Below are 24371 nucleotides of genomic sequence, written 5' to 3'. Positions count from 1 at the left end.
CGGGTGGCTGCAAACTCCGGGGAAGTGGAGGACTGAAGCAGGGCACCAGATGACGGGAAGATCACCCCCCCACCCCCAACCCAGTCTGAGAAAGAGAAGTGGAGGAGACAACTTGCGAGATGGTGACCACAGCAGCATTCCAGTGAAGGAGCCCTGCAGCGGAAGGACCAGTGCAGGCTGTGGAAGTTGTGGGCTGCTAGAGACTGCTGTCGGGAGACACGCGCCGGGCTGCGGAGTGCTGGAGTTTGGCTCGAACTGGATGGAGAGGTACCAGGTATCACAACCGGGAAGCAAGGAGGTGCCGAGGGTGCTGAAGGGTTTGTGACCGTGTCAGAGGTTTGGATCTGGAGCTCAGTTTGCCAATGACTTGGACTGGACACTGGGTGGCAGCGGAAGCACTGAAGGTGAATCTACGGGCTCTCATTGACTTGGGGGGGGGGTGGGGGGAGCTCTCTTTTGCTTCTTTTTCTCTGACTTTAAGTCTGTAAGAGGCGCTTAGGCAATTTCTGCCTATGGCAAATCTGTCTGCCTTGCAGCAAGCAAAGAAAATCATGTAATATGTCTGTTTTATTAGAATGACAATAAGTTGAATCTTGAGAAGTGCTGGAGAAACTCAGCAGGTCACAAACCAATAGGCAATCAACGTTTCCCTTCATCAGGAATGCCAAGACGCCCAAATAAGGTGGTGAGGGCAGGTAGAGGAAGGAGGAAGAGCGCAGGCTAGCAAGTGATAGGCTGGTGGGAGGTGGAGAAAAGAAAGGAACTAGAAGGTGATAGGGGAATGGGCAGAGGGCTGGCAAAAGTGCTCTCTGATAACACTGGACAACAAATTTTTTCGAAAGGTATGCTTGCTGAAGAAAAATTGGGGATTATGATAGACGACTTCAAGCTGAACAGAAAGATAATTTCATATTTGCCGTTTCATGTAGGAAGTTGGAGAAATATTAAATTAACTTTCATTGAATTTAGCATGTTTAATCACATAATGATAGCTCTCAGGTTGACTGCACATGTTGTACATCAAATGTGAGGAGCCCAGAGTTTGTCTTGGTCACTAATTTCACAACTGAAGTAGAGTTCATAAGCTTTCTTGGTAAGTGCAGCCCTGCTGCGTATTTGAGCCTTAACATATAAATGCCCCAAATGTAACCGAATGTATCACAGCTGTTGCGACATTAATGAGACATTTCTGCTAAATTGAATCTTCCTGAAGACAATAAATTCTATTGTTAAGTACACTCACTCTGCTATTGCTTGAAGAACATGTGCATCTAAATGCATTCAATCTATACCACTCAGTTCTAGATCACCTAGAAAACAGCAACTCGTATATATTGGCTACTCTTCATCGACTACAGCTCAGCCTTCAACGCCATTCTTCCCCTCAGCGGTGGCCAACGAGTTCCAAACCATGGGCCTCTGCAACCCCCTCTGCAACTGGATCCTTAACTTCCTCATCGGAAGATCACAGTCAGCATGAATTGGAAACAATGTTTCCTCCTCACTGACTATCAACACAGATTTACCTCAAGGATGCTTGCTTAGCCCACTGCTCTACTCACTATATACCCACAACTGTGTGGCCAGGCACAATTCCGATACTACCCACAAATTTACTGATGGTTGTCAGAATCATAACTGCAATGGGGAAGTGTACAGGAGAGAGAGAGATCAGGTCATTGAGTAGCATTAAACCAACAACCTAGCACTCAACATCAGCAAAAGCAAGGAGGTGATTGTGGACTTCAGGAAGAAGTCAGGAGAACATGAACCAGTCTTCATCGAGGGGTCTGCAGTGGAAAGGGTGAAAAAGCTTTCAAATTCCTGGGTGTCAACATCTCTGAGGATCTATCCGGAAGCCTCCATGTCGATGCAATCATGAAGAAGGCTCGCCAGCGGCTATACATTGTGAGGAGTTTGAGGAGATCCAGTATGTCAGCAAAGACTCTCAAAAACTTCGACACGTGTTGCATTCAGTCTGGTTGCATCACTGTCTGGTACAGAGGTGTCAACACTTAGGACAAGGAAAAAAAAACTCCAGAGGGTTGTTCACTAGCCTGCAACATCGTGGGCACCCGTCTTCATTCAATTGAAGACATCTACAAGAGGCAGTGCCTTATGAAAGCAGCATCTATCCTCAGGGACCCCCACCATGCCCTCTTCACTCTGCTACCATTGGGAAAAAAAGGTACAGGAGCCTGAAGATGAGCATTTACCGCACAAGAGTAGCCTCTTCCCCTCTGCTGAATGAATATAAAGCACAGACATTGCCTTAATTTGACTTTTTTGTCTTGCATGGTTTTTATTTATTTATGTGCTTTATATAAATGTTTGCCCTGTGATGCGACCACAAAACGCCCACTTTCATGACATCAGAATCAGAATGTATTGCCATGAAATTCGGTGTTTCACGGCAGCGTCACAATGCAAAAGCATTCATATTATAACCATCTTATAACATTACTATTCAAAAAATTAAACTAAGAGTGGACAAAAAGCAAGGCCGTGTCTTTCGTTCATTAATTATTCAGGAATCTGATGGCAGCAGGGAAGAAGCTGTCCTTGTGCCACTGAGTCTTTCAGTTCCTGTGCCTTTCCTCGATGGGAGCAGAGTGAAGAGGGTGTGGCCTGGGTGGTGGGGGTCTTCGAGGATAGAGGCTGCTTTTTTAAGACACCGCCTCATGTAGATGTCCTCGATGGAGTGAAGTCTGGTGCCTGTGATATCGCAGGCAGAGTTAACAACCCCCTGGAGTTTATTCTATTTTTCTTTCATCCATGTGCCTGTCTTAAGCGTCTCTTAAATGCCCCCAATGTTTCAGCTTCCACCGCCATCCCTGGCAAGGCACACCCAACACTCTGTGGAAAAAAAAAGCCCTTGATGTATCCCCTAAATTTTCCTCCCATAACTTTGTACATACGTCCTCTGGTGTTTGCTGTTCCTGCCATATGAAATAAATGCTGGCTGTCTGCCCCCAAAAAATCTTCAAAAATGAAGGAAATCTGCCCATGCAAATTGTAATACTGTGGTTCCTTCATGGCTACTTTCTAACATTTTAAGATTCCATGGCAGCATCTACTTTCTCAGTGCAGTACACTAAAAAGATTTTAGAAAGTTTAGAAATTGCCCGGGGTATCCCAATAAGCTTACCACCTAGAGAGGCTTCTCACATCTTGTTGCTCCAATAAACCCTCAGAATAATTCAAGGCATTAAATTGTCTCCATAGTTACTCATGGGTGAACTGTTGGCACCATCTTCAGTGGGTGAACAAAGATTCCATAGAACACAACATCAAAAATAGTCTCGGGAGAAAAAGTGAGAACGAAAGGAAACATATACCCGCTTAAGACAGAAATAACTTTGTTAGAAGCAGTTTGATACTATGAATCGGCTCTACTGTTACAGTTTTACATCTGCATACATTACATAGAAAATGGTAAGAGCTGTTTCCAGTCAGTAGGGTTCGATACTATCTGACTTTAATTCTTCATGTAGCAGTTTATTGTCTCTATTTTCCACTGGTAGAGAAGCAATAGTTTATCCCATAAAAGAATGTGGTGGAATCCCTTTCACTCCAAGTCCTGTAATCTGGGAAAATAAAATCAAAATGCTGCTCATTCTCTTTGAAATGCCTTGTTTATGTCTTTAAAATATCTGCTAGTAAACCGTTAACCTCCTGCTCATAAATCTTTGAAAGCTGCACAGACTTGAGTCGGACCAGACTCACAAAGGATACCACCGGTTGATAGGCAACCAGTATGTGAGCTGTTGCAACGGCAGAGCTGCTACTGGTGCGGACCCACGGAGAGCAAAGAGACACAGCGCTCCTCTACAAGGTTCTACCACCCAATCCACCTACCAATGGAGCTGTACAGGTTTTAAATGGCCTGTTAAAGGTGTTGACAGTGGTTTATTTGAAAATCCTGCAACCGTGGGATCTGGGCCCAAGATGGTGGCACCTATGTTTGACAGCAGCCTCGAGGGATTACAGATTACGGGGACCAGAGGACTGGTGCAAAGCACAACGAAATGTTGAACTACCTTCTGATTGAGAAGGCAAAGCAGAGAAGATGACCCTACAGGACTGTGACCGTGGCAGCAGACCAGTGAGGGGCTCTGCGTCTGAAGAACACACAGGCAAGGGCTGTTGGTGATGCGAGGTGAGGAACCCATGCAGGCTGTGAGCTGCTGGCGACTGCAGCCGGAGGATTGACAACAGGCTGCGAACTGCTGGAGACTGGCTGAAGGGATACCAAGTATCGGAACCAGGATGCTTGAGGAGCTGAGGGCACCGAAAGCTTTCTGATCATGTCGGAGTTCTGGATCTGGAGCTTGGTTGGACTGGTCTGTGCGGCTGCGGAGGCCGCAGGAGCTCTGGAGGTGAATTCACGGGCACTCAGTGACCCTGGAGGATCTCTCTTTTGCTTCTTTTTCTCCGACTGTAAGAGGCACCTGGCAATATTACACCTGTTTTATTACATTTCAATAAAGGAATCTTGGATCTTCAACCGCACCTCACAAATAAAATCTTAGTATCTACACCTGGCAAAACAGTGGTTTCACCATTTCCAGATTGAAAATCTTACTCATGATCTGACTATTCTGTACTTGATTGCCTGATAGTTAATGGTAGGAAAATTAAAGCAACCCTTGTTTATGGCAGGTTCTGATTGAAGAGTGATGCCTTCATGTCTACCAATAAGTGGGGATACAGATATACAAAACCCATGGAGGAAATTATCAATAGAAGTCAGTATTTGAGGAATTGAACCCAGCACAGAGTCAGTTACTTCAGGAGTGGAGCTATCAGGAGATAATTGACGCAAGAAATATAATATAAAATAAAGTTATTATAACTTTTTCAACCTTTCCATTCTGTCTCGATCAGCCAATATTTAGGCCTGTCAGTGATACATTAAACGTGCCAAGCCAAGACTCTGTGGGCAGCGGATTTACTGAACAGTCAAAAGGTTGAGTGTCCTTGTTCCACTCCCAGTGCTGGATGTGAGGTCTAGCCAAACACAAGTGAACTCCAAACTGTCTGCTGAGGTTTTTAAACTGAGATCTCAATGGAACTGCTCAGGTGGATGTGAAAGTTCCATCGACATCTTTTAAAGAAGAGCAGGAGTTTATTATTTCTGGTGTACAGCCTAGTATTTGTACCACAACCAATGTCACTAAAACAACGTACCTTGCTGCATTACCACTACATTCAGTTACGGTATCTCACTGTGTAAAAGTCTGACTATGTCAAAAGTGCGGCGAAATAACATGGGGCATCTGGGTGTGCTATATAAATGCATTTCTTTAATTGATTCCCACCATTTCCTTTTCTGATACTTCTTGGATATCAATAAGAGTGCAGAGATGTTTTTCTGGGATGTTGCCGTGACTTCATGAACTGAGTTGCAGGGAAAAGTTAAACAGGTTAGTACTTTATTCCCTCGAGGGGAGAACAGTAGAGAAGAAGTGCAATACTTCACAGATGTCTGTATTAAATTCCACACACAGAATGGTTAAGATCTAGAAATCTCTGCTGGAGGAGGTGGTGAAAACAGATACCATCAGTACATTGAGGAGCCGTTTAGACAGATAATGGAACAGGCAAGAGAAATGGACCCAATGCAGGCAAATGGGATCAGTCAGTGTAGATTGGCAAAACAAGCAGCATGCTGTAGCTGTCCCGTTCAATGAATCCTCCTCACCGTCATCAGGCATTGATCAGCATGGGAAAGATTTATTTAATTATTTATCTCTACTCTATTAGCAGCTGAGTGTTAGATAAACCTGAGGAGAGGAACCTGATTCACAAGAAGGATAAATTAGACAGTTTCTTGATTCTGACAGCTACACAGCAATCTCTCTCGCAAAGCCTATCCACGTGAATCAAGCATATAATATAACCATTTACGGAGCGGAAACTGGCCATGTCGGCCTTTGGAGTCCGCACCGGTTCACTAGAACAACTCCACTAGCTCAAACCTCCCACTCACCGCCAATAACCATCCAACCCCCTCACCTCTATGTACACATCCAACCTTATCTTAAATGACAGAAGGGACCCTGATGCAACTATCTCATTCGGATGTTCATTCCATTCTGCCACCACTCGCTGAGTGAAAAAGCCACCTCTAATATTGCTCCGAAAGTGTTGCCCCCTTACCCTTAACTCATGGCCTCTTGTTCCAATCTCCCCTATCCTCAGGGGAAAGAGTCTGTTTATGTCGTCTATCTATTCCTTTCATAATTTTAAATACTTCTATCAAGTCCTCTCTCAGTCATCTACATTTCAATGAATAAAGTTCCAGTCACCTTAATCTCTCCCTGTAATCCAGATGCTGTAAGCCAAGCAACATCCTTGTGAACCTTCTCTGCACCCTTTCCACCTTATCTATATCCTTTCTATAATTTGGAGACCAGAATTGAGCACAGTACTCCAAATCTGGCCTCACCAATGCCTTAAACAGCTGCAGCATCTCCTCCCAGCTCTTATACTCTATTCTATGATTTATGAAGGCCAGCATACCATATACCTTCTTAACCACCCTGACTACATGGGAATCCACCTTCAGTGAACTCTGTACCATAACCCCCCCAGGTCCCTTTGCTCCTCTGTGTGCCTTAATACCCTCCCCTTAACTGTTTATGTCCTATTCTGGTTATTTTTACTGAAATGGAACACTTCACACTTGTCTACATTGAATTCCCTGTCATCTTTCACCCCACTCTTCCAAACAAACCAAATTCTTCTGTAATCCAAGGAAATCTACCTCACTATCCACCACTCCCCCTATTTTCATATCATCTGCATAGTTGCTTACCCAGTTAACCACACCCTCCTCTAAATCATTAAATATAAATGATAAACAACAAGGGACCCAGCACCAATCCCTGAGGCACCCCGCTTGTCACAGGCTTCCAACCTGACATACAGTCGTCCACCATGACTCTCTGCTGTCTATCTCCCAGCCACCTCTGAACCCATGTCACAATCTCTCTACTAATTCCTAGTGACTGAACCTTCCAAGTCTTACTAAAATCCAAATAGATAACATCCACCGCTCTACCTTCATCCACCTTTTTTGTCACTTTCTCAAAAAGCTCAACGAGGTTCATCAAACATGGTAGGTGCCCCTAATCAATCCCTGCCTATCCAGATATACGTATATACTATCTCAAAGAATACCCGCCATAACCTTCCCCACCACCTAAGTCAAACTTACTGGCCGATAATTACTTGGCCTACACCTACTGCCTTTTTTGAACAATGGAACAACATTTGCAACCCTCCAATCCTGTGGTACCACCCCTTCCTCCAGTGATCTTTGAAAAATCACTGTCAGAGCCCCCACTATTTGTTCCCTGATCTCCCTTAAAGTCCTGGGAAAAATCCCATCAGGACCAGGAGACTTATCCACCTTAATTGACCCTAGAAGCTCCAAAACTCTCGCTTTACTAATTCCTATCCTTTCCATAACTAAGCCCTTTGTCTCTCTTATCTCGTATACCCAATGTCCCTTTCCCTCGTGAATATGGACGAGAAAAAAATTGTTCAATATTTCTCCCAACTCATACGGTTCCTGACATAGTTCACCAGTGTGACTGGTAAATCTCTGAACGTCTCTGTTGGAGAACATTAATGAGAAAGTTGATGTATTTTTTGAAAGATCAGGGAATTGAGGGCTACGGGGAACTGACAGAAAAGAAGTTGATCAACCATGTGGCAGGCTCAAGAAGCCTGGTGTCCTCCTATTTGATAATGATAATTAGTTTATTGTCATATACATTGTACATTGTCCATACGCACCACATATTTTCTTGCATTCTTGAATGTGGGATCTGCACAGCCAAACACTCTGCAATATGCATGCCCCTTTGCATGCTCTGCCCACCTTTGAACCTGAACCATGGACATCCAAATCTAATACTGTACAATTAATCCAAATGCATGAAAGTTTATGGAGAGAAGACAAATGTGTGGATGTCTCATTAAAATGCAACCTAATTTGGCAAATGGAAAGGAAATTCAATGTACCTTAAAAATTCCACCCGCCAGCGGCTCTCTTTGCAGTGACTCTTGGTCCATTCTCTTAGTGGCCGATGTGATATAAAGATCAGAATAATCCTTTCCCCCAAAACAACAAGATGTTGTTTTACTGACAGGTAGTTTCACCATCTGGATTCTTTTACCTGAAATAAAGACTTTCCTTGATTACCTGGACAGCACCTATCCTTGATTAATAACACTGGACAATGAAGATTTTGCTTCCTGAACACTTTTGGGCATATTTTATGGATTTGTGCTGCTGATCATGAAGATCACCTTAAAACTTCCTATTATATGCCATTTCTTTAGATCTAACCTATTTTTGTGATTTCCTGTCATACTTTTAACATACGTCAAGCATACAAAACCATGCGTGCCACATGTCATTGAAAATTAATTTTCTACATTCGCATTTGGACTTCTTCCCTGTTGATCTCGATATGGTGGGACATTCAGGCTACAGTATCAGGAAACCCATCAATACTGCCCGACTATTGTTGGACACTGACACGAGAGGCATCAGATGCTGAGTTCAAATGAAAACCAGCGGCAAAACATTTTTAGGTCAGTTGAACTAACATGATGTGAATAAACCTCAATAACAGTTACTTTAATGTTTCTCCAACTTCCTACATGATGCAGAAAATCTGAAATTATCTTTGTGTTCAGCTTGTAGTTGTCTATCATAATCCACAATTTTCTTGCAGGAAGCAAACCTTCTGAAAAATATTATTGTCCAGTGTAATGTGGCCCTGACAAAATAGAGGGAGACTCCAGTGGGAACAGGATTCCATGGCAACAAAATGGGGGGAAAGAACAACAAAAGAAAAAAGTTGCAGAGGAAATGTGAGAAACGAAGATGCAGCAATATACAAACATATGGGATAAACTCAGCAGGTTATGCAGCATCTTCAGGTAGTCAAGGGTAACTGACAAGGTATGACCAAAAAAACAGGCAAGTGCCTGAATAAAAAGGTTTAGGGGAGAAGAAGGGGGGAAAGGGCAAAGGAGCACAGGCTAACAAGAAAGAGGTCATAGGTGGACAAAGGTGGGAATGTAGAAGAGAAACATGCTGAGAAGTGATAAAAGGAGGAGTTAACCCTCTGACAGGAGAGTGAATGGGGCGAGGAGCTGGTGAAAAGGAACAGAGGTTAAGGAAAAAGAGAAGCTTGGGGGAGGGGTTCAGAGGAAGATGGAGTTAATACCGTCTGGTTGGAGAATTCCCAGGTGTTGTCAGTGATGGGGAGAAGAGGAAAAATTGTTGAGAGGGAAAAGTTTTACACTGGGGAGGAAGTCCGAGAATGGGGCAACTGTGTGGGAGAAGTAACCGGATTGAATGAGCTGAAGGAGTATGGTCTTCCACCACTATCTGAATGAAATACAAGTTCATAGACGTGGTAAAGATTCCCAGGATCCTAACATTCATAGGTTGTCAAAATAGAGCAGAAGATGGATAGATATAAATGATTCATCTGTTCTTTGAACTAATGGTCTTATCTCATCCATCCACACTCCTTTCCCACCCTCTCTACCCCTTTGAAACCCATTTCTTGCCTTATCATTTTGATTGTCTATGCCAATATCTGCAAATGTGGCTCAATGCCAATTCATGCTGGATAACACTCCCATGAAGCATTGGAGAACCTTGCTCTGCTGAGGTGAAATTTAATTTAAAGAAACATCTCCTTGGCAACAAGTGTGAGGTCAGCTGTATTTTATCAATAATGTTAACATCTTTCTTCCTAGTTCTCAGCCCCATGCACCCCTCCATTCTGGCAGAACCGCTTGCCGATATCAGTTGGCCCATGAGTCAGAAGCTCCCGTAAATCCTAATTTCTCATTTCTGCATCCTTGCCCCTGATTCTTTCTCTCATCTTACGCTTATGCAGGGGAGTAGAATAAGTCAGGAGATGAGGAGGAACTGCTTTTCCCAGAGGGTAGTGAATCTATGCAATTCGCTGCCCATTGAAGCAGTGGAGGCAACCTCAGTAAATATGGACAGTGTGGCACGACCTGCTGAGTTTCTTCAGAAACATAGAAAAATAGGTGCAGGAGTAGGCCATTTGGCTCTTCAAGCCTACATCACCATTCAATATGATCATGGCTGATCAGTACCCAGTTCCTGCCTTCTCCCCATACCCCTTGATCCCCTTAGCCACAAGGGCCAATCTAACCTACTCTTAAATATTGACAAGTAACTGGCCTTAACCACTTCTTGTGGGAAAGAATTGCACAGATCCAACACCCTTTGACAGAAGATATTTTCCCTCATCTCAGTCCTAATAAACTTCCCCTTTATCCTTAAACTGTGATCCCTGGTTTTGGTTTTTCCTAGCATTGGAAACTACTTTCCTGCATCTAGTCTGTCTAATCCCTTGAGAATTTTATATGTTTCTATAAGAACACCCCCCCCTCAATCTTTCATGTGTTTTGCACTCTTGCTGGAATTTAGAAGAATGAGAGGGTATCTTTATGGCAATGTACAAAATTATGAAAGGCAGAGATAGGATAGTTGTTTCCATTGGTGGGGGAGACTAGAACTAGGGAACCTCAAGATTCAGGGTGGTAGAGATGAGGAGGAACTGCTTTCCCAGAGGAATTTGCTTCCCATTGAAACAGTGGAGGCTAACTCAGTAAATATATTTAAGACAAGGTTGGATAGATTTTTACATAGAAGGGGAATTAAGGAATTATGGGGTAAAGACGGGTCTGTGGAGATCAGCCATGATCTCACTGAATGGCAGAGGAGGCTCGAAGGGCCAGATGGCTGACTCCTGCTCCTATTTCTTGTGCTCAAAAACATACAGGGGATGTAGATCAATTTAGTGAATTTGGGCAGCATGGGCTCGTGAGCCGAAAAAGCCTGTTACCATGTTGTATATCTAAAATTTTTTTAATTAAAAAATAATATTAAAAATATACAATTTTGCTGAAATTTCTCACCTGTTTCTGGGTCAATACGAAGGACTCTCCCACCATTATAACAGGCAACCCAGAGCTTCCCTTCACGGTCAATGCACTGTCCATCAGGAATACACTCATCTCGTTCAAGCTTGTACACCACCCTTCGATTTGCTATTCAAAAGATACAGATTTTTTTTTAAAAAACACATGGTTACCATTTTGGGTGTGGATTTTATCTTAGGATATAAGAAGAATGTTTTATAAAACTAGATGCTAGAAGTCTGAAATAAAAACAAAATGCTGGAAACATTCAGTGGGTCAGGAAGCATCTGTGGAAAGAGAAACCGTTCATATTTCAGGTCCAGAACTCTTCATCAGTTAAACAAAAAATAACTCCTCAGATGCAGGGGTCGAGTGCAATATACAAAAGTTTAAGTTCAAATTTATTTATTATCTGATTGTACAAGTATAACCCGTCGAATCAGCGTTCTCTGGTCCTCGATCCAACAGACATTTAGACATAACACGCATACAGACAGAAAAATTATACATATGTACAGTATGTATAAACAAATATTAAAATAAATAAATAGATTATGCTATTACACTGCCAGCGACCCAGGTTTGAATCTGGTGCTGTCTCCAAGGAGTTTCTATGTTCTCCCCATGTCTGCGAGGGCTTCCTCTGGGCTCTGTGATTTTCTCCCACCCTTCCAAAGGCACAGGGGTTATAAGTTAACTGGGGAATTTTGGCAGCTCAGGCTCATGGGCTGGAAGGGCCTGTTACAATACTGCATGTCTAAATTTAAATTTAAAAATAAATGGTTGAGTCATGAAGGATATATACGAGCCGTTCAAAGTGCCGGAGAATCTCAGCAGCTCACGTAGCATCCATTGGAAGAAAAATGCCTTTGTTGGTAATGTGGAGAAACAGGTAGATGGCTGAATAAAAAAAACAGAAGGCTGGGGAGAGGAAGAAAGGCAGGAGGGCGGAAGGGGAAGGGGTAGGAGCACAGATACTGGGAAGAGAGAATGCAAATTAGGGAGGAAAAAAGGTGGGGAATTCTCCTGCGGGGATTTTCATTACATTTAGTGGCTTTGTAAATGTAACAGGAAGTGCACAGTAAAAATACAGGCCCTTCAGCCCTCAATGTTGTACCGACCCATATATTCCTAAGAAAAATACACTAAACCCTTTCTACCCTAGAGCCCTCTATTTTTCTTCCATCCCTGTGCCTGTCTAAGAGTCTCTTAAATGCCCCTAATGTTTCAGCCTCCATCACCATCCCGAGCAAGGCATTCAGGCATGGGCAATGTCTCAATCAATTTTATATTAAAAAGCACCCATAAAATCTTAAGATAATCAGGATCAAAAGAAATGTTTTCCAGGAGTTGGATTAAGCTTTCAGAAGTTAATTACTGCTCTAGATGTACAACGTCTAGAGCAGTGGTTCTCGACCTATTTTTTCCACTCACATATCATTTTAAGTAACCCCTCACTAACCACAGAACACCCAAGGCATCCTTTGTTATACGCACTCTCTGGTTAGTAAGGGGTTACTTAAGGTGGTATGCAAGTGGAAATAAGGTTGAGAATCACTGGTATAGAGGTAAATAAAACATAGAAAGACTGAAAATCAGGAGGCCATTCCTCCATTGCTGTTCATACAACTTCAGTATCCTATTCCTACTTTCTCTCTATTCCCCTTCATCCCACTAGGCCACATCCAGCTCCCTTTTGACTATATATATTTTAAAAATTTGGACATACAGCATAATAACAGGCCCTTCCAGCCCATGAACCCATGCCACTCAAATACCCCAATTAACCTACAACCCTTTGTACGTTTTGAAGGGTGGGAGGAAACTGGAGCCCTCAGAGGAAGCCCATGCAGACATGGGGAGAAAGTAAGGAAGGCCCACGCAGACATGGGGAGAAAGTATAAGAGGATTTGATCCCCGGTCACGGCACTATGCTAACTGCACCACCCATATCTAATAAATTGGCCTCAAATGATTTCTGTGGTAGGGATATCCACAAATTCATAATGCTGAGGTAAAGGCTTTTCCGTCATCGCAAACCTAAAACTCCTTTCTGTGTTCCCTGTGTAGTGATATATTTTCTCCTTGTATATTATTATCTACCTGTACTGTTGTATGTATGAGGCTGACCCACCCACTGGTGACTCATCTCTTATGTCTCCACCCTTTATGACCTGGCCATAAAGGTCGACCTCCCTCCTCCCTTCCAGCATTCCTGTACCTGGATCCAGGTCAGCCAGAGTCTCGTGTTTATTAAAGCCCATCATTCCCTGCTCTCGACTTTGTGGTTATTGATAGAATCTATCACCCTGCAAGTTTTCTTTCGTACTCTATTTTCATCCTTTGTTTTCTTCTGCTGAATTCTAAATTACTCCCACTCTTCAGGTTTTCTGCTTTGCCTGACCAAGTGATAGGCCCCTTCTCTGGTTTTAATGTTAACCCTGATTTTCTCCATTCACCGTGGTTCAGCCACCTTTCCTGTTTGAGTTCTATGTGTACATGCAATCAAGAATGGATGGATAAAGTGAATGTTCAGTCTCTCTCCCAGGATAAACAATTCTGGAACCAGAGGTGAGTCAGGAGAGATTGAAGAGGGGCTGGGGGTGGGGGGTGGGGGCAACTTTTTCACTCAGAGAGGTGGTCTGAATCTGGAATGAGCTTCCAGAGGAGGCTACAGAAGTAGGTAGAATTACAAGGTTCAAAAGCCATCTTGTCAGATACATAGATATGAAATGTGTAGATGGATAGGGACGGAATGGAGGAAAATGATACAAGCCCAGAATGCCAACCCGACCAGCATGGACAAGTTGGGCTGAAGGGCCTGTACCATGTTACATGTCTCTATGACTCAGCCCAACCACCTTCAATGACTGCCCCTCTTTCATGAGGCCAGGGCAGAGTGGTTTGTTGATATTTCAATCCTCCATCACAGACAGATCATTGGATACTGAAATAGCATACATTTTCCTATCACAGAGCTTGCACAGAATTAATGCTCGGACTGCCACGTGGAAGGTAACATCCACAACAATATTCGCTGCGGTAATGTCTGCATCCAACACGAAAGGCCCAACCACCTCCTTCACCATCCAACCATCAACAAATCATCAGTACCACACACAACCAGCAACTTTGATCAAATGACCAGTGCACTCGGTCGACCATGCTTGGAGTTCTCCATCCATTCCAAATCTTCAAACTGGCAGAGAAATTAAGGAGAAGAGTGGATCTACAGTTTTGGGGATAATAGATTGGAGATATCTGGGCTCTGGAATGGAGACGTCCTAGGACAGATTCTTTTGTAAAGACTATGAGATAGTACTCCTAGAAAATTTTCCCACACTATGAGAGTCAACCAAGAATTCATAAGGACATTATGATATCAGACTATGCTTTTCACACAACAGGCAATCAATGCTCCAAGTTCTGCAGCAGACTCCTCAGTCCAACTTGTCCATTGCTGACCAAGCCTGTTCCATTTAGCTCATACACCTCCCAACCTTTCCTATTCATGTACCCCTGCCTTTAACGTTACAATTGTCCCTGCCTCCAGCGCTTCCTCTGACTGCTCATTCTATGCACTCAGAAAATTGTGTGTGAAGAAGATGCCCCCTTTTAAATCTTTCCACTCTCACCTTTCATCTATGCCCAGTGGTTCGGGATGCCCCTTCCCTGGCATGGAACAAGATGTGTTTGAAGAATGAATAGGTCACCTCCAGACCACAATCGGCGAGGATTGGTAAGAGCATCTCCTCCACAATCTCCATCAGTGCTGGAGCACAACAAGGCTGCATTCTTAGCCAACCCCCCCCCCCCCCCCCCCCCCACTGTATTCACTTTACATCCATGACTGTGTGGCTCGGTACAACAATAACATCATCTACAAATTTACTGATGATACCACGATAGTGGGTTGTACACAAGGGGGTGACAAGTCAGCCTACAAGAGGCAGATAGAAAACTTGGCTGAATGGTGCACCGACAACAACCTCGCACTCAGTGCCACCAAAACCAAGGAGCCGATCGTCGACTTCAGGAGGGGAAAGCCAGAGGTGTACGATCCAGTACGATTCAAATCTGAACTTTGAATGGCTGAACTGAGGTGTGGTGAACTGCGTCCATCCTCTGTAACTACATTCTGATCACCATTATTAGCCAAAGGAGACTGGCTACTCTTGCCTTCTGATCTGTAATCACTTGCAATACACCAATGTGCTGGAGAAACACAGGAGGCCACACAGGATCCATGGGAAGTTTCAGGCTTAAGCCCTTCGTCAGGTATCAGATAACTTCATCATTGCTTATCTATCTGCAGGTTGGAATACTAACATCTTAAGCAGGTGAGTGCAGTTGCTATGCACTGAATAACCTGTCACCAACAAGCAGCAGAAGTAAAACACAAGGGTCTGTAGACACCATGGTTGAAGCATTCTGGGCTTGTATCATTTGCCTCCATTCAGTCCCTATCCATCTACAATGCTGGAGAAACTCAGATGGTACCAAAGTTCCGAGCAATGGCCAGTAACCCTCCATGGGGAAGCCCAACTCCACCCTGAACTCCAGGCAACAAATAATGTCTTGGTACATTACACGCACTGCACAAACAACAATGAAGCATGCAAATGAATAAATGTGTAATACTCACAGATCTCTCCTGACTGCAGGTCATAGTCAAATGCATCAACAGTAAAAGATAAGCTGTCTATATAATAGAAGATCTTGTGATCTGGTGACCAGTCTAACCCATTGGAAACATCCACCTGGTTAAAATGTTTGACCACAGAATGGTCTGTCTGCAGGGCATAAAGAGATCCCTGGTGCATTTCAAATTCACCGGAAGAAGTCTCCATTGCCATTGTCCCTGAAAAAAAAAGGATGGATTAAACCAGTACATTGCCTGAACAATCCAGTGCTTAAATCTCGAGTTCGCATGACTGAAGGACATTCTGTATCTTGCTGGACTCTATTAATACCTTCCTGTCACAAACATTCATTGCACCTACTAAGGATACATCCCCATCTAAATGTGCATGCGCATTTTGGCCCATTCTTTCCTTGAACCCATGGCGTGGTTGCCACAGTAACATTGTGGTTAGTGCTGCTCTCTCATACCTCCAGGGACTCAAGTTCAATCTTGACCTTGGGAGCTGTCTGTCCAGAGATGAAACATTCTTCCCAAGACCATGTCGGTTTCCCCTATATGTTCTCTCACACATTCTAAAGACATGCTGGCATATTAATTAACGCCTGTAAATTATACTTTCGTATAGGGAAGTGGCGAAAGAGTCAGAGGTGATGGGTGTGTGAGAAAGAATAAGGTGCAAGGCAATGTGTGGGAGTGGGAAATGGAGCTGACAGCTTAGCTCTGTTGGAAGCTGGCATGGACCTAATGGGCCAAAGGCGTCTTTCTGTATCATCGTGAGCACACTAATTAGGCCCCTATTTTAATTAAACTGCTGCCATGCTTGCTTAGAGTTGTGGTTGTTCCACCCAGCAGAGAGAACCAGTTTCACTTTCTCTGAATATTGATTGCTATCTGAACTGAACCTGTGCTTGGAATATCGTCACAGGAGCTGTTGTGGGATAAACCAACATTTATTGTCTATCCTGAATGTATTTGAGTAGAGAAGAAGCAGCCACAGGTGTGGATGTCATTTTATTGTCATACACACACGTACAATGCACAAGTACACTGAAAGAAGCCCTCAGGCCCTCCCATATCCTGGCAGTCCTCCAGCAGATAGAAATATCCGTGATGGACAGCCCAAGATCCGAGAATACTAGGTGTAAGACAATCACACAAGGAGACCGGGTCGTTGGAGGAAAGCTCTAATGTAATCCCATCTCACCAAACCTCATCTCTGCTTATTATGTGAGAGAGGACAGAATACATGTGGAGTCTTCAATGTATGACTGAAAAACATTGCCTAGATTTGTACGAGGTGAAACACCCAAGTCTCCAGCTGCTGTGATTGTCGTTAAAACATAAATACTGGAGGAATTCAGCAGGCACCCATAGGAGGTAAAGATATGTAACCAACATTTCGGACCAAAGCCCTTTCTTCAAGTATTTACTTCATTTGTATGAACTGTATTTTCCTGTGGAAATATTTAAGGAAGAAAATTCCAAATATTTATAGCAGGGGTTAACGATTCATTTGTTTCTTTCCCTTTGAAGGCAAGGAAATCTACTGAGTTACGTAGACAACCTTAGTCTCCATTCTATAAGGCACTCCCTCTATTCTCTCCACTCCACCCCACTCTCTGCAACTTGAAACACTTGTTCTCATTTATCCAGTTCATCACTGACCTGAAAACATTAAACTCTGTTTTCCCTGCCTGATCTGTTCAACATACCCACCATTTTTTGTTTTTTTCTATTTGCAGGATTGAAATTACAGTATTTTGCCTTAAATTGAAATGAACTGAAGGTCACAGAATCAGAAGTAGAACGATTCAATCGTACTTGTCACCTTTCGGCAGATTCAGCATCACCAACAATTGGGACAAAAACACCACTAAGAATGGCTTAACATTTCTAGATTGCCTTCAAGAAAGTAAACCAAGCTGACATTGGCCGACAGAGATTTTGGGTGCGTGACCTAAAATGGTTAAAGGAGGGTTGAGGAAGCATTTTTGAGGATAGAAAGGCAGAGGTTTGGAAGGGAGTTCCAAAATATGGGATATAACCACCACTGATGAAGCTTTAACTGCAAAACAAGATGGAGTGAATTATCTGAGGTTTGGAAGGGATTTGCTGGAGGAAGGTTGCTAAAGGAGGGAGGACTAAGGCCAGTAAAGAATGGCCAGTTTGAAGAAGTCTACACAGATCGGTGGTGTGTCAGAAAGTTAGGATATGATCAGCAGATTTTGACTTGCGTTCGACTTTATGAAGGTAGAAAATGAGGGGAAGAATTGAAACAATCATCTAGAGTTAACGCAAACATGCACGAACGTTTGAGTAGCTGATAAACTGAGCAGAGTAAGGCAGTGACACCAAGATATGTGTGAAACTCAAACCTGCAAGAAAGCGCCCAGCTGGATCAGCCTTGCCATCATTGAATGTGACATTTGGTTTATCACTGTCGACCTCGGTAATGTCAGTGACCATCTTTTCCTCCCAGTCCAAAAAGGCAAACTTTTTTCCAATAGCCAGGACATAATTCCCAGAGTTTCGAGGAACAACAGAACCAACAGGTGCATCTGAAAGATTCCACAGGGTGCTCTTAAGATATGTTTTTTATTAAACTAGTAGCTTTCTGTTACATTCCATATCTACATGAAAGATCTATATACAGTAAAATCCCATTATCCAGAATTCAAGCAGCCAGCAGCCTCATGCATTTGAAAAAAGTCATGCAAAATAAATATGTAAATACACACTTAAAATTGGTGCCCCCCCCCCGTGTTAGTTTGCCAATCACACAGCATGCAAGCTCAAGCAACTGTAAAATTCACTTATCCAATACCCATGAGTGCTAGATACCAGGATTTTACTGTTTTGTATACATATATATAAAGCACACAAACACATTGTATATAAGCTAATATAAGTAAAATCTAATTTTGTGGACCAATTTTTGGGTACAGTTTAGATGGTCAACCATTACACACATACTACTTTGACTGCAGAAAGACCTACGTCGCTCAGGTCGTCGGGAGCTTGGGTGGATGGGAGGCCGGGGTCAGGCTGTTGGGTGCTTCAATGAGCGGGCGGCTGGGGCTAAATATTTGGTGGGGGGGGATCAATATATGGAAAATATCAGATTTTTGGGTCAGAAATAGGAGGGTTGACTTTTACATTGTATCGACAATTATGTGCATCTGGTGCATGTGTGAAGGAACAAGCTGGAACAAGTTATGTAAAGAATGGGACACACAAGTAACTACAGATGCTGGAATCTGGAACAAAATACAATCTGTTTGAGCTACCCAGTAGACCAAGCAACATCAGTGGGAGAAAATTAATTGTCAACATTTCAGTCCAGAACCCTTCATCAAAGAAGCATGAGCTATGGAGCCTACACACAAAATGATGGGTTGAGACAAGAACTTTGCTTGGTTTAGTTTGGATAAGCAGTGTGACAGCTGGTAGCTTCTTCATGCTTCTCTTGTTCAGCGCAGAGGTAAACCGGGATGTAATTTTCTTACCAAGATGGACTTTCATCACTTGGTTATTGGTAGGGTTCCACCTGTACACGTTCTGTTCACTGGCATCTACATAGAGAAGAGTGCCATCTCTCTCTTCCCAAACAGGACTTTCTGCCACCGAGTATTTCCCTTTCACAACACATTCAATTTTAATAGATGCCATGACCTGAAAGATAAAGTTACTCATTGTTTATTCTCTCTCTAAACATGTGTTGGCTTGAACTTTTTACCACACACTGAAGCTAAATCGATTCAGTTAAAGGACTCTTGCCTCCAAGTCTGAAGGTTACAGTTCCACTACAGAGGCTCGAACATAAAAATTTGGGCAGCTAACACATGACAATGAAGATTTTGCTCCTTGAACACATTTGGGTGTTATGGATTTTGGTTTGCTGATCACGAAAATCACCTTAAAATTTTACTATCACATACCATTTTTTAGATAGAACCCAGTTTTGTGATTTCCTGTTATATTTTAAGTCCACTTCAAGCATACAAAACCATGGATTATCTTTGAAAATTCATTTTCTGCATTCGTACTTGGACTTCTTCCCCGCTGATCTTGGTTTGGTGATGAACATGGTGAAAGGTTTCACCAGGACATTGCAACCATTGCAAGCAGTATCAGCTAATCCATCAATGCTGGCCGACTATTGTTGGACACTGACATGAGAGGCATCAGATGCTGAGTACAAACAAAACTCAGCAGCAGAACCTTTTTAAGGTCAGTTGAACTTACACAATGTGTCAGCATCATTATGCTATCAAACATGTTACATTCAATAAAAGTTAATTTAATGTTTCTCCAACTTCCTACATGATACAGCAAATTTGAAATTATCTTTGTGTTCAGCTTAAAGTTGTGTATCATACTCCCCAATTTTTTTTCAGGAAGCAGACACTGCAATGGTGGTGAGATAGTTCCCTTGATGAAGCACCCAGGCCCAAAACGTTGGTTACCCTCTACTTCTTATAAATGCTGCATTCCCTGTTGTGTTTCTCCAGCACTTTTATGTATTGCTCAGTCCAAAGACCGTTCTGCTCTGGTGCTTGTGTGTCCTCTGAGGAGAATGAAAGAAATCCATGTTGAGAAAAGGCATGGAGCCTTAACTTATCAGTGTCTGATCAATATAGTAAAATGCATGGAATCAGCACCTACAGGGATTTTCCGATGCTGGACAAGTGTCTTGGGTAAACTTGTACCTCTCACTTTGTTCGTTTTAGATTGGTCACAGTGTTTGAGCTACCGAAAGAAAATAGACGCACACACCGAGAGCAGTTCAGTTTATGCAAATGTTCATTATAAATTCAAAAGCTGATTGCACACTACAATATGCAAGCCCTTCCCAACTATACTTATCATTGCTTGGACTGGTCCCAACTGCCGAAGCGAGGCAACGACTGCACACTTGTAGTAGGTTGTCAGGGCGCCAGTAGCAGCTTCTCCACCTCCCCTGACCGGGACGTTGGCTGGACTCTAGAAGTTCTTCTTCTTGCTGAGAGATGTTGCCACCTCTCGGAGAGTCTCTCTCTAACTTCAGCAGCGGGACCATAGCTTATATTACCCAAAAACTGCTTACCCAAGCATCTATTCCCAGCACAGCAAAAAAGATAAGCGAGCAAGCTAGCAATGCTAGGTTTCTAACGAATAACATAATTTTCAGCTTATCACTTTGAATACAATGGTTTATTTTGCATCAAGGCTAGGCCTCTGACAGTCTGTGACCAAAACAAGCAGGAAGATTAAATGTTCTTGGTACACAGATGTCCTTTTGTCAGATAACAGCATCTCTGGCCCTTCGGTGGAATTTAGCTTATGTCTGCTGATTCTAAAACACAAGCAGGTTCTCAGCCTTGCAGGAGCAAGAGCTGAAAAGTTAAAAAAAACAGTTAGAATCTTCCATTACAACAAGTGAATTTTCCTTTGTGTGAATGGAGAACTAATGGTGAGGGGTGAAAATTTTAAACTTCCATATTTTATACCCATTTATTTTCTGCAATTATTTTTTTGCCATTGCTTGAATTCTGGATAACAGGGATTTACTGTATTTATCTCCCAATCCACATATCCAGAACAGACTATCCAGTCAACATCATCGTCCTGATTTTGGGAGCTTGTTGCGCATAAATTTAGCATTGCGCCTCCTAAAAAGTGACTTCACTTCAAAAATACTTCCATAGTTGTAACAACTTGAAAAGCATGTTGTAGCATTGAAATCCTTTATATCCAAATATATGCCAAAGCGATCACATCAAGTGGATAATGTTGACCACATAATGGTGCCAAGACTTGTCTCTCAATGACAGGGATGATGAGGGATTCAGCATGGACTGAGAATTTGAGCCCTAAAAGCTTACATCAAATAGTTTTATTTCTGCAGAAAACAATGCAGGAAATTCGGGCAACTTAAAATATCTGTGTCCATCTTTTGCTATCATTAAAAAATGTTTTAATTCCCCTAAATTATCATGTACATACTCAAGATTACTGCATAGGATATCACAAGCACTTAAAGTTGATAATTCTGCTTTGGTTATGAACTTTAACTTATCTGTGTGCTTAGCTGTACCATATATTTTTGGGAAAAGTGTGAGCACTTGTTTACATATTGTTTTATTTAGATGAGTAAACATTGAAATCCAATGTATGTAGATGTTGAGATAGACATTGATTCACCCAGCTTCTACTCTCCATAAATTTGAGATCATCCAAATTTATGCTACCGAACCTCCCCCTAAGTTTTGTTCATTCATGGCTCCCAGAATTACAGTTCAAATTTCAAATTCTCAGCTCAAATCTTTCTGTGGTCTTGTGCCTCCTTACCCCTGAAATCTCCTCCAGCTCTGCAGCTTTTCAAAGTACAATAAAACTCCCAGTATCCAGCTCCTATGGGGATTGGTGGATGGCAGATAAGTGAATTTGCCGGTTGCTTGAGACTGCAGATTGGCGAATTGACTGCCAAGTGAGGACACCAATTTTAGATTTTCGTATTTATTATCTATTTATTTGCCACAATTGTTTTACTGATTGCTTGAATTCTGGATTATGTGGATTTTACTGTATGTCCACTCACCCTGAAGGATACCCTGAATGCAATCACTTCATTCTTCAGGTATCCATCCCCCCCACCCCCACCCTCCCCCACCCCAATTACCCCCACAATTCATCACAGGGCCCTCATTACAATATACATCAAAGAACCTGAGTCTTCGAAAATAATCACCTGCCAGCCAATCCCCCTCCTCCCTCCCCCATTTCTTTTCGAACATCAGCCCAGCTCTTGCTATTCCTGATGAAGGGTTTTTGACCTGAAACGTTGACTTGTCTTTCCACAGATGCTGCCTGACCTGCTGACTTCCTCCTGCACTTTGTGCTTTGCTCTTAAAACCCATCATCTTCTATTGTAACTCGAAGCCAATTTTTTTGGCTTGTAATTCAGAGATGCAGTTCAGAAACAAGCCCTTCCGGCTCATGAGCCTGCGTCACCTAAATACGCCTAGTTGACCAATTAACATCTTTGGAATGTGAGAGGAAATGCATGCGGTCATGTAGAGAAGGTACAGACTCTTTAAAGACAGCGGCAGATTCTAACCCAGGAGGCTGGTGCTATAATAACATTGATGTCTTCTACGCCCGAAGACACTGGTACGACAATAACCATCTACAAATTTGCCAATAATACCACGGTAGTGGGTTGTATAAAGGAAGGAGATGAGTCAGCGTATAGGATGGAGATTGAATACTTGGCTGAATGGTGCACCAACAACAACCTTGCACTCAATGTCACCAAAACTAAGGAGCTGATTGTTGACTTCAGGAAAGGAAAGCCAGAGGTATACAATCCAGTGATCATTGGGGGTAAAATGAGAGCTAGAGAGGGTGAGCAAATTTAGGTTCTTGGGACTCACTATTTCGGAGGATCTTTCCTGGACCCAACACACTAATAACATCGTGAAGAAAACACATCTACTTCCTCAGGAGTTTGCAAAGGTTTGGTAAGTCACCAGAAAGCCTGACAACTTCCAACAGAGGTGTGGTGTGCTGACCAGTAGCATCATGGTCTGGTATGGGGACACCAATAGCCATGAGCTTAAAACCCTCCAGAAGATAGTGGACACAGTCCACAACATCAGAGGCGAAAAGCTCTACATAATTGATAATATCTACAATGTGATAATATCGATACTATCACCAATGTATATATTTGTATATTTTGTATATATTTACATATAGTAGTAGTGATTGGCTGAGAGCCGTAGCCACGCCTACTGGCAGGTCATAAAGGGATGCTCCTAACCAGACCCAGGTCAGTCTGGACTGGTCGACCTCGATGTACTACGCTCCAGTCTTTTGTTAATAAAAGCCTTGGTTTGAGTTAACAAGTCTTTGAATCATTTGATGCGCTACATACAGAGAGCAGCAGCAACACCAAAGACCCTCACCACCCATCACCCACTGTTCTCACTGCTGCCATCAAGAGAGAGGTATAGGTGTTGCAAGATTCGCACCATCAGGTTCTGGAACAGCTGATTCCCTTCACCATCAGACTCCTCAACAACAACCTCAATCAGAGACTCATTTAAGGACTCCTAGTTGGCCACTTTATTGATTTTTTTATTCTCTCAATGTTGCACAGTGAGTTTGTTTGCATTTATTATTTGATTACAGTTCTTTGTTTACATGTTTATGCTGTGCAGTTTTATTTTTGTGCTACCAATTCTTGCATCCCCACGGGAAAAGAACCTCAGGGTTGTATGTGATGTAATGTATGTACTATACTCTGACAATAAATCTGAAATCTGCTAACCACCATGTTAACTGTGCCGCCATGGGTTTCATAATACTCCCCTGAACCACTCTGGGGCATTTTCCACTACATTAAGGGCACGACACAAACCAAAAGATTCCAGCAGATGCAAGAAATCTGAAATAAAATCAGACAATGCTGGAGATACTCAACAGATTGGACAGTATTCGTGAAAAGAGAACTAGTTAATATTCCAGATCAAAGACCCAGAACTGAGTGAGAGAGAAAACATGTTAGTCTCAAGTTGCAGAGAGGGTTGGGGGGGGGGGGTGGGGGTTATGAATAGAACAAACAGAATATTTCTGATTGAAGACCAGGGGAAAAAGCAAATAATGAGATCATCTGGTCATTGGGCTATTGGAAGCAGCAAGAGACAGAATCGGAAGAAAGGACCATAAAGGGTAGATACAGGTTAGAGCA

The 24371-nt window shown here is 42.7% G+C and overlaps 1 protein-coding gene across 4 annotated transcripts in view; it reads right to left on the bottom strand.

The window, feature by feature from the left end:
- Nucleotides 1-954: 954 nt before the first annotated feature.
- The window catches only part of LOC138739597 (regucalcin-like), a 39654-nt gene continuing 16237 nt past the window's right edge, over nt 955-24371 (bottom strand). For all 4 annotated transcript variants that reach the window (XM_069891949.1, XM_069891950.1, XM_069891946.1 and 1 more), the window contains exons 2-7: nt 19144-19309; nt 18013-18195; nt 15638-15853; nt 10990-11121; nt 8035-8189; nt 955-3587 (exon numbers count right to left, since the gene is read on the bottom strand). In XM_069891949.1, the coding sequence (XP_069748050.1) occupies nt 3537-3587; nt 8035-8189; nt 10990-11121; nt 15638-15853; nt 18013-18195; nt 19144-19306 (900 nt within the window). In that variant the 5' untranslated portion in view covers nt 19307-19309 and the 3' untranslated portion in view covers nt 955-3536. The remainder of the gene's footprint in view (nt 3588-8034; nt 8190-10989; nt 11122-15637; nt 15854-18012; nt 18196-19143; nt 19310-24371) is intronic.

Source organism: Narcine bancroftii, chromosome 7 (genome assembly GCF_036971445.1).
Source record: "Narcine bancroftii isolate sNarBan1 chromosome 7, sNarBan1.hap1, whole genome shotgun sequence".
NCBI lineage: Eukaryota > Metazoa > Chordata > Chondrichthyes > Torpediniformes > Narcinidae > Narcine > Narcine bancroftii.
The sequence above is the reverse complement of the archived record's forward strand: the minus strand, read 5'-3'. Positions and strand labels throughout refer to the sequence as shown.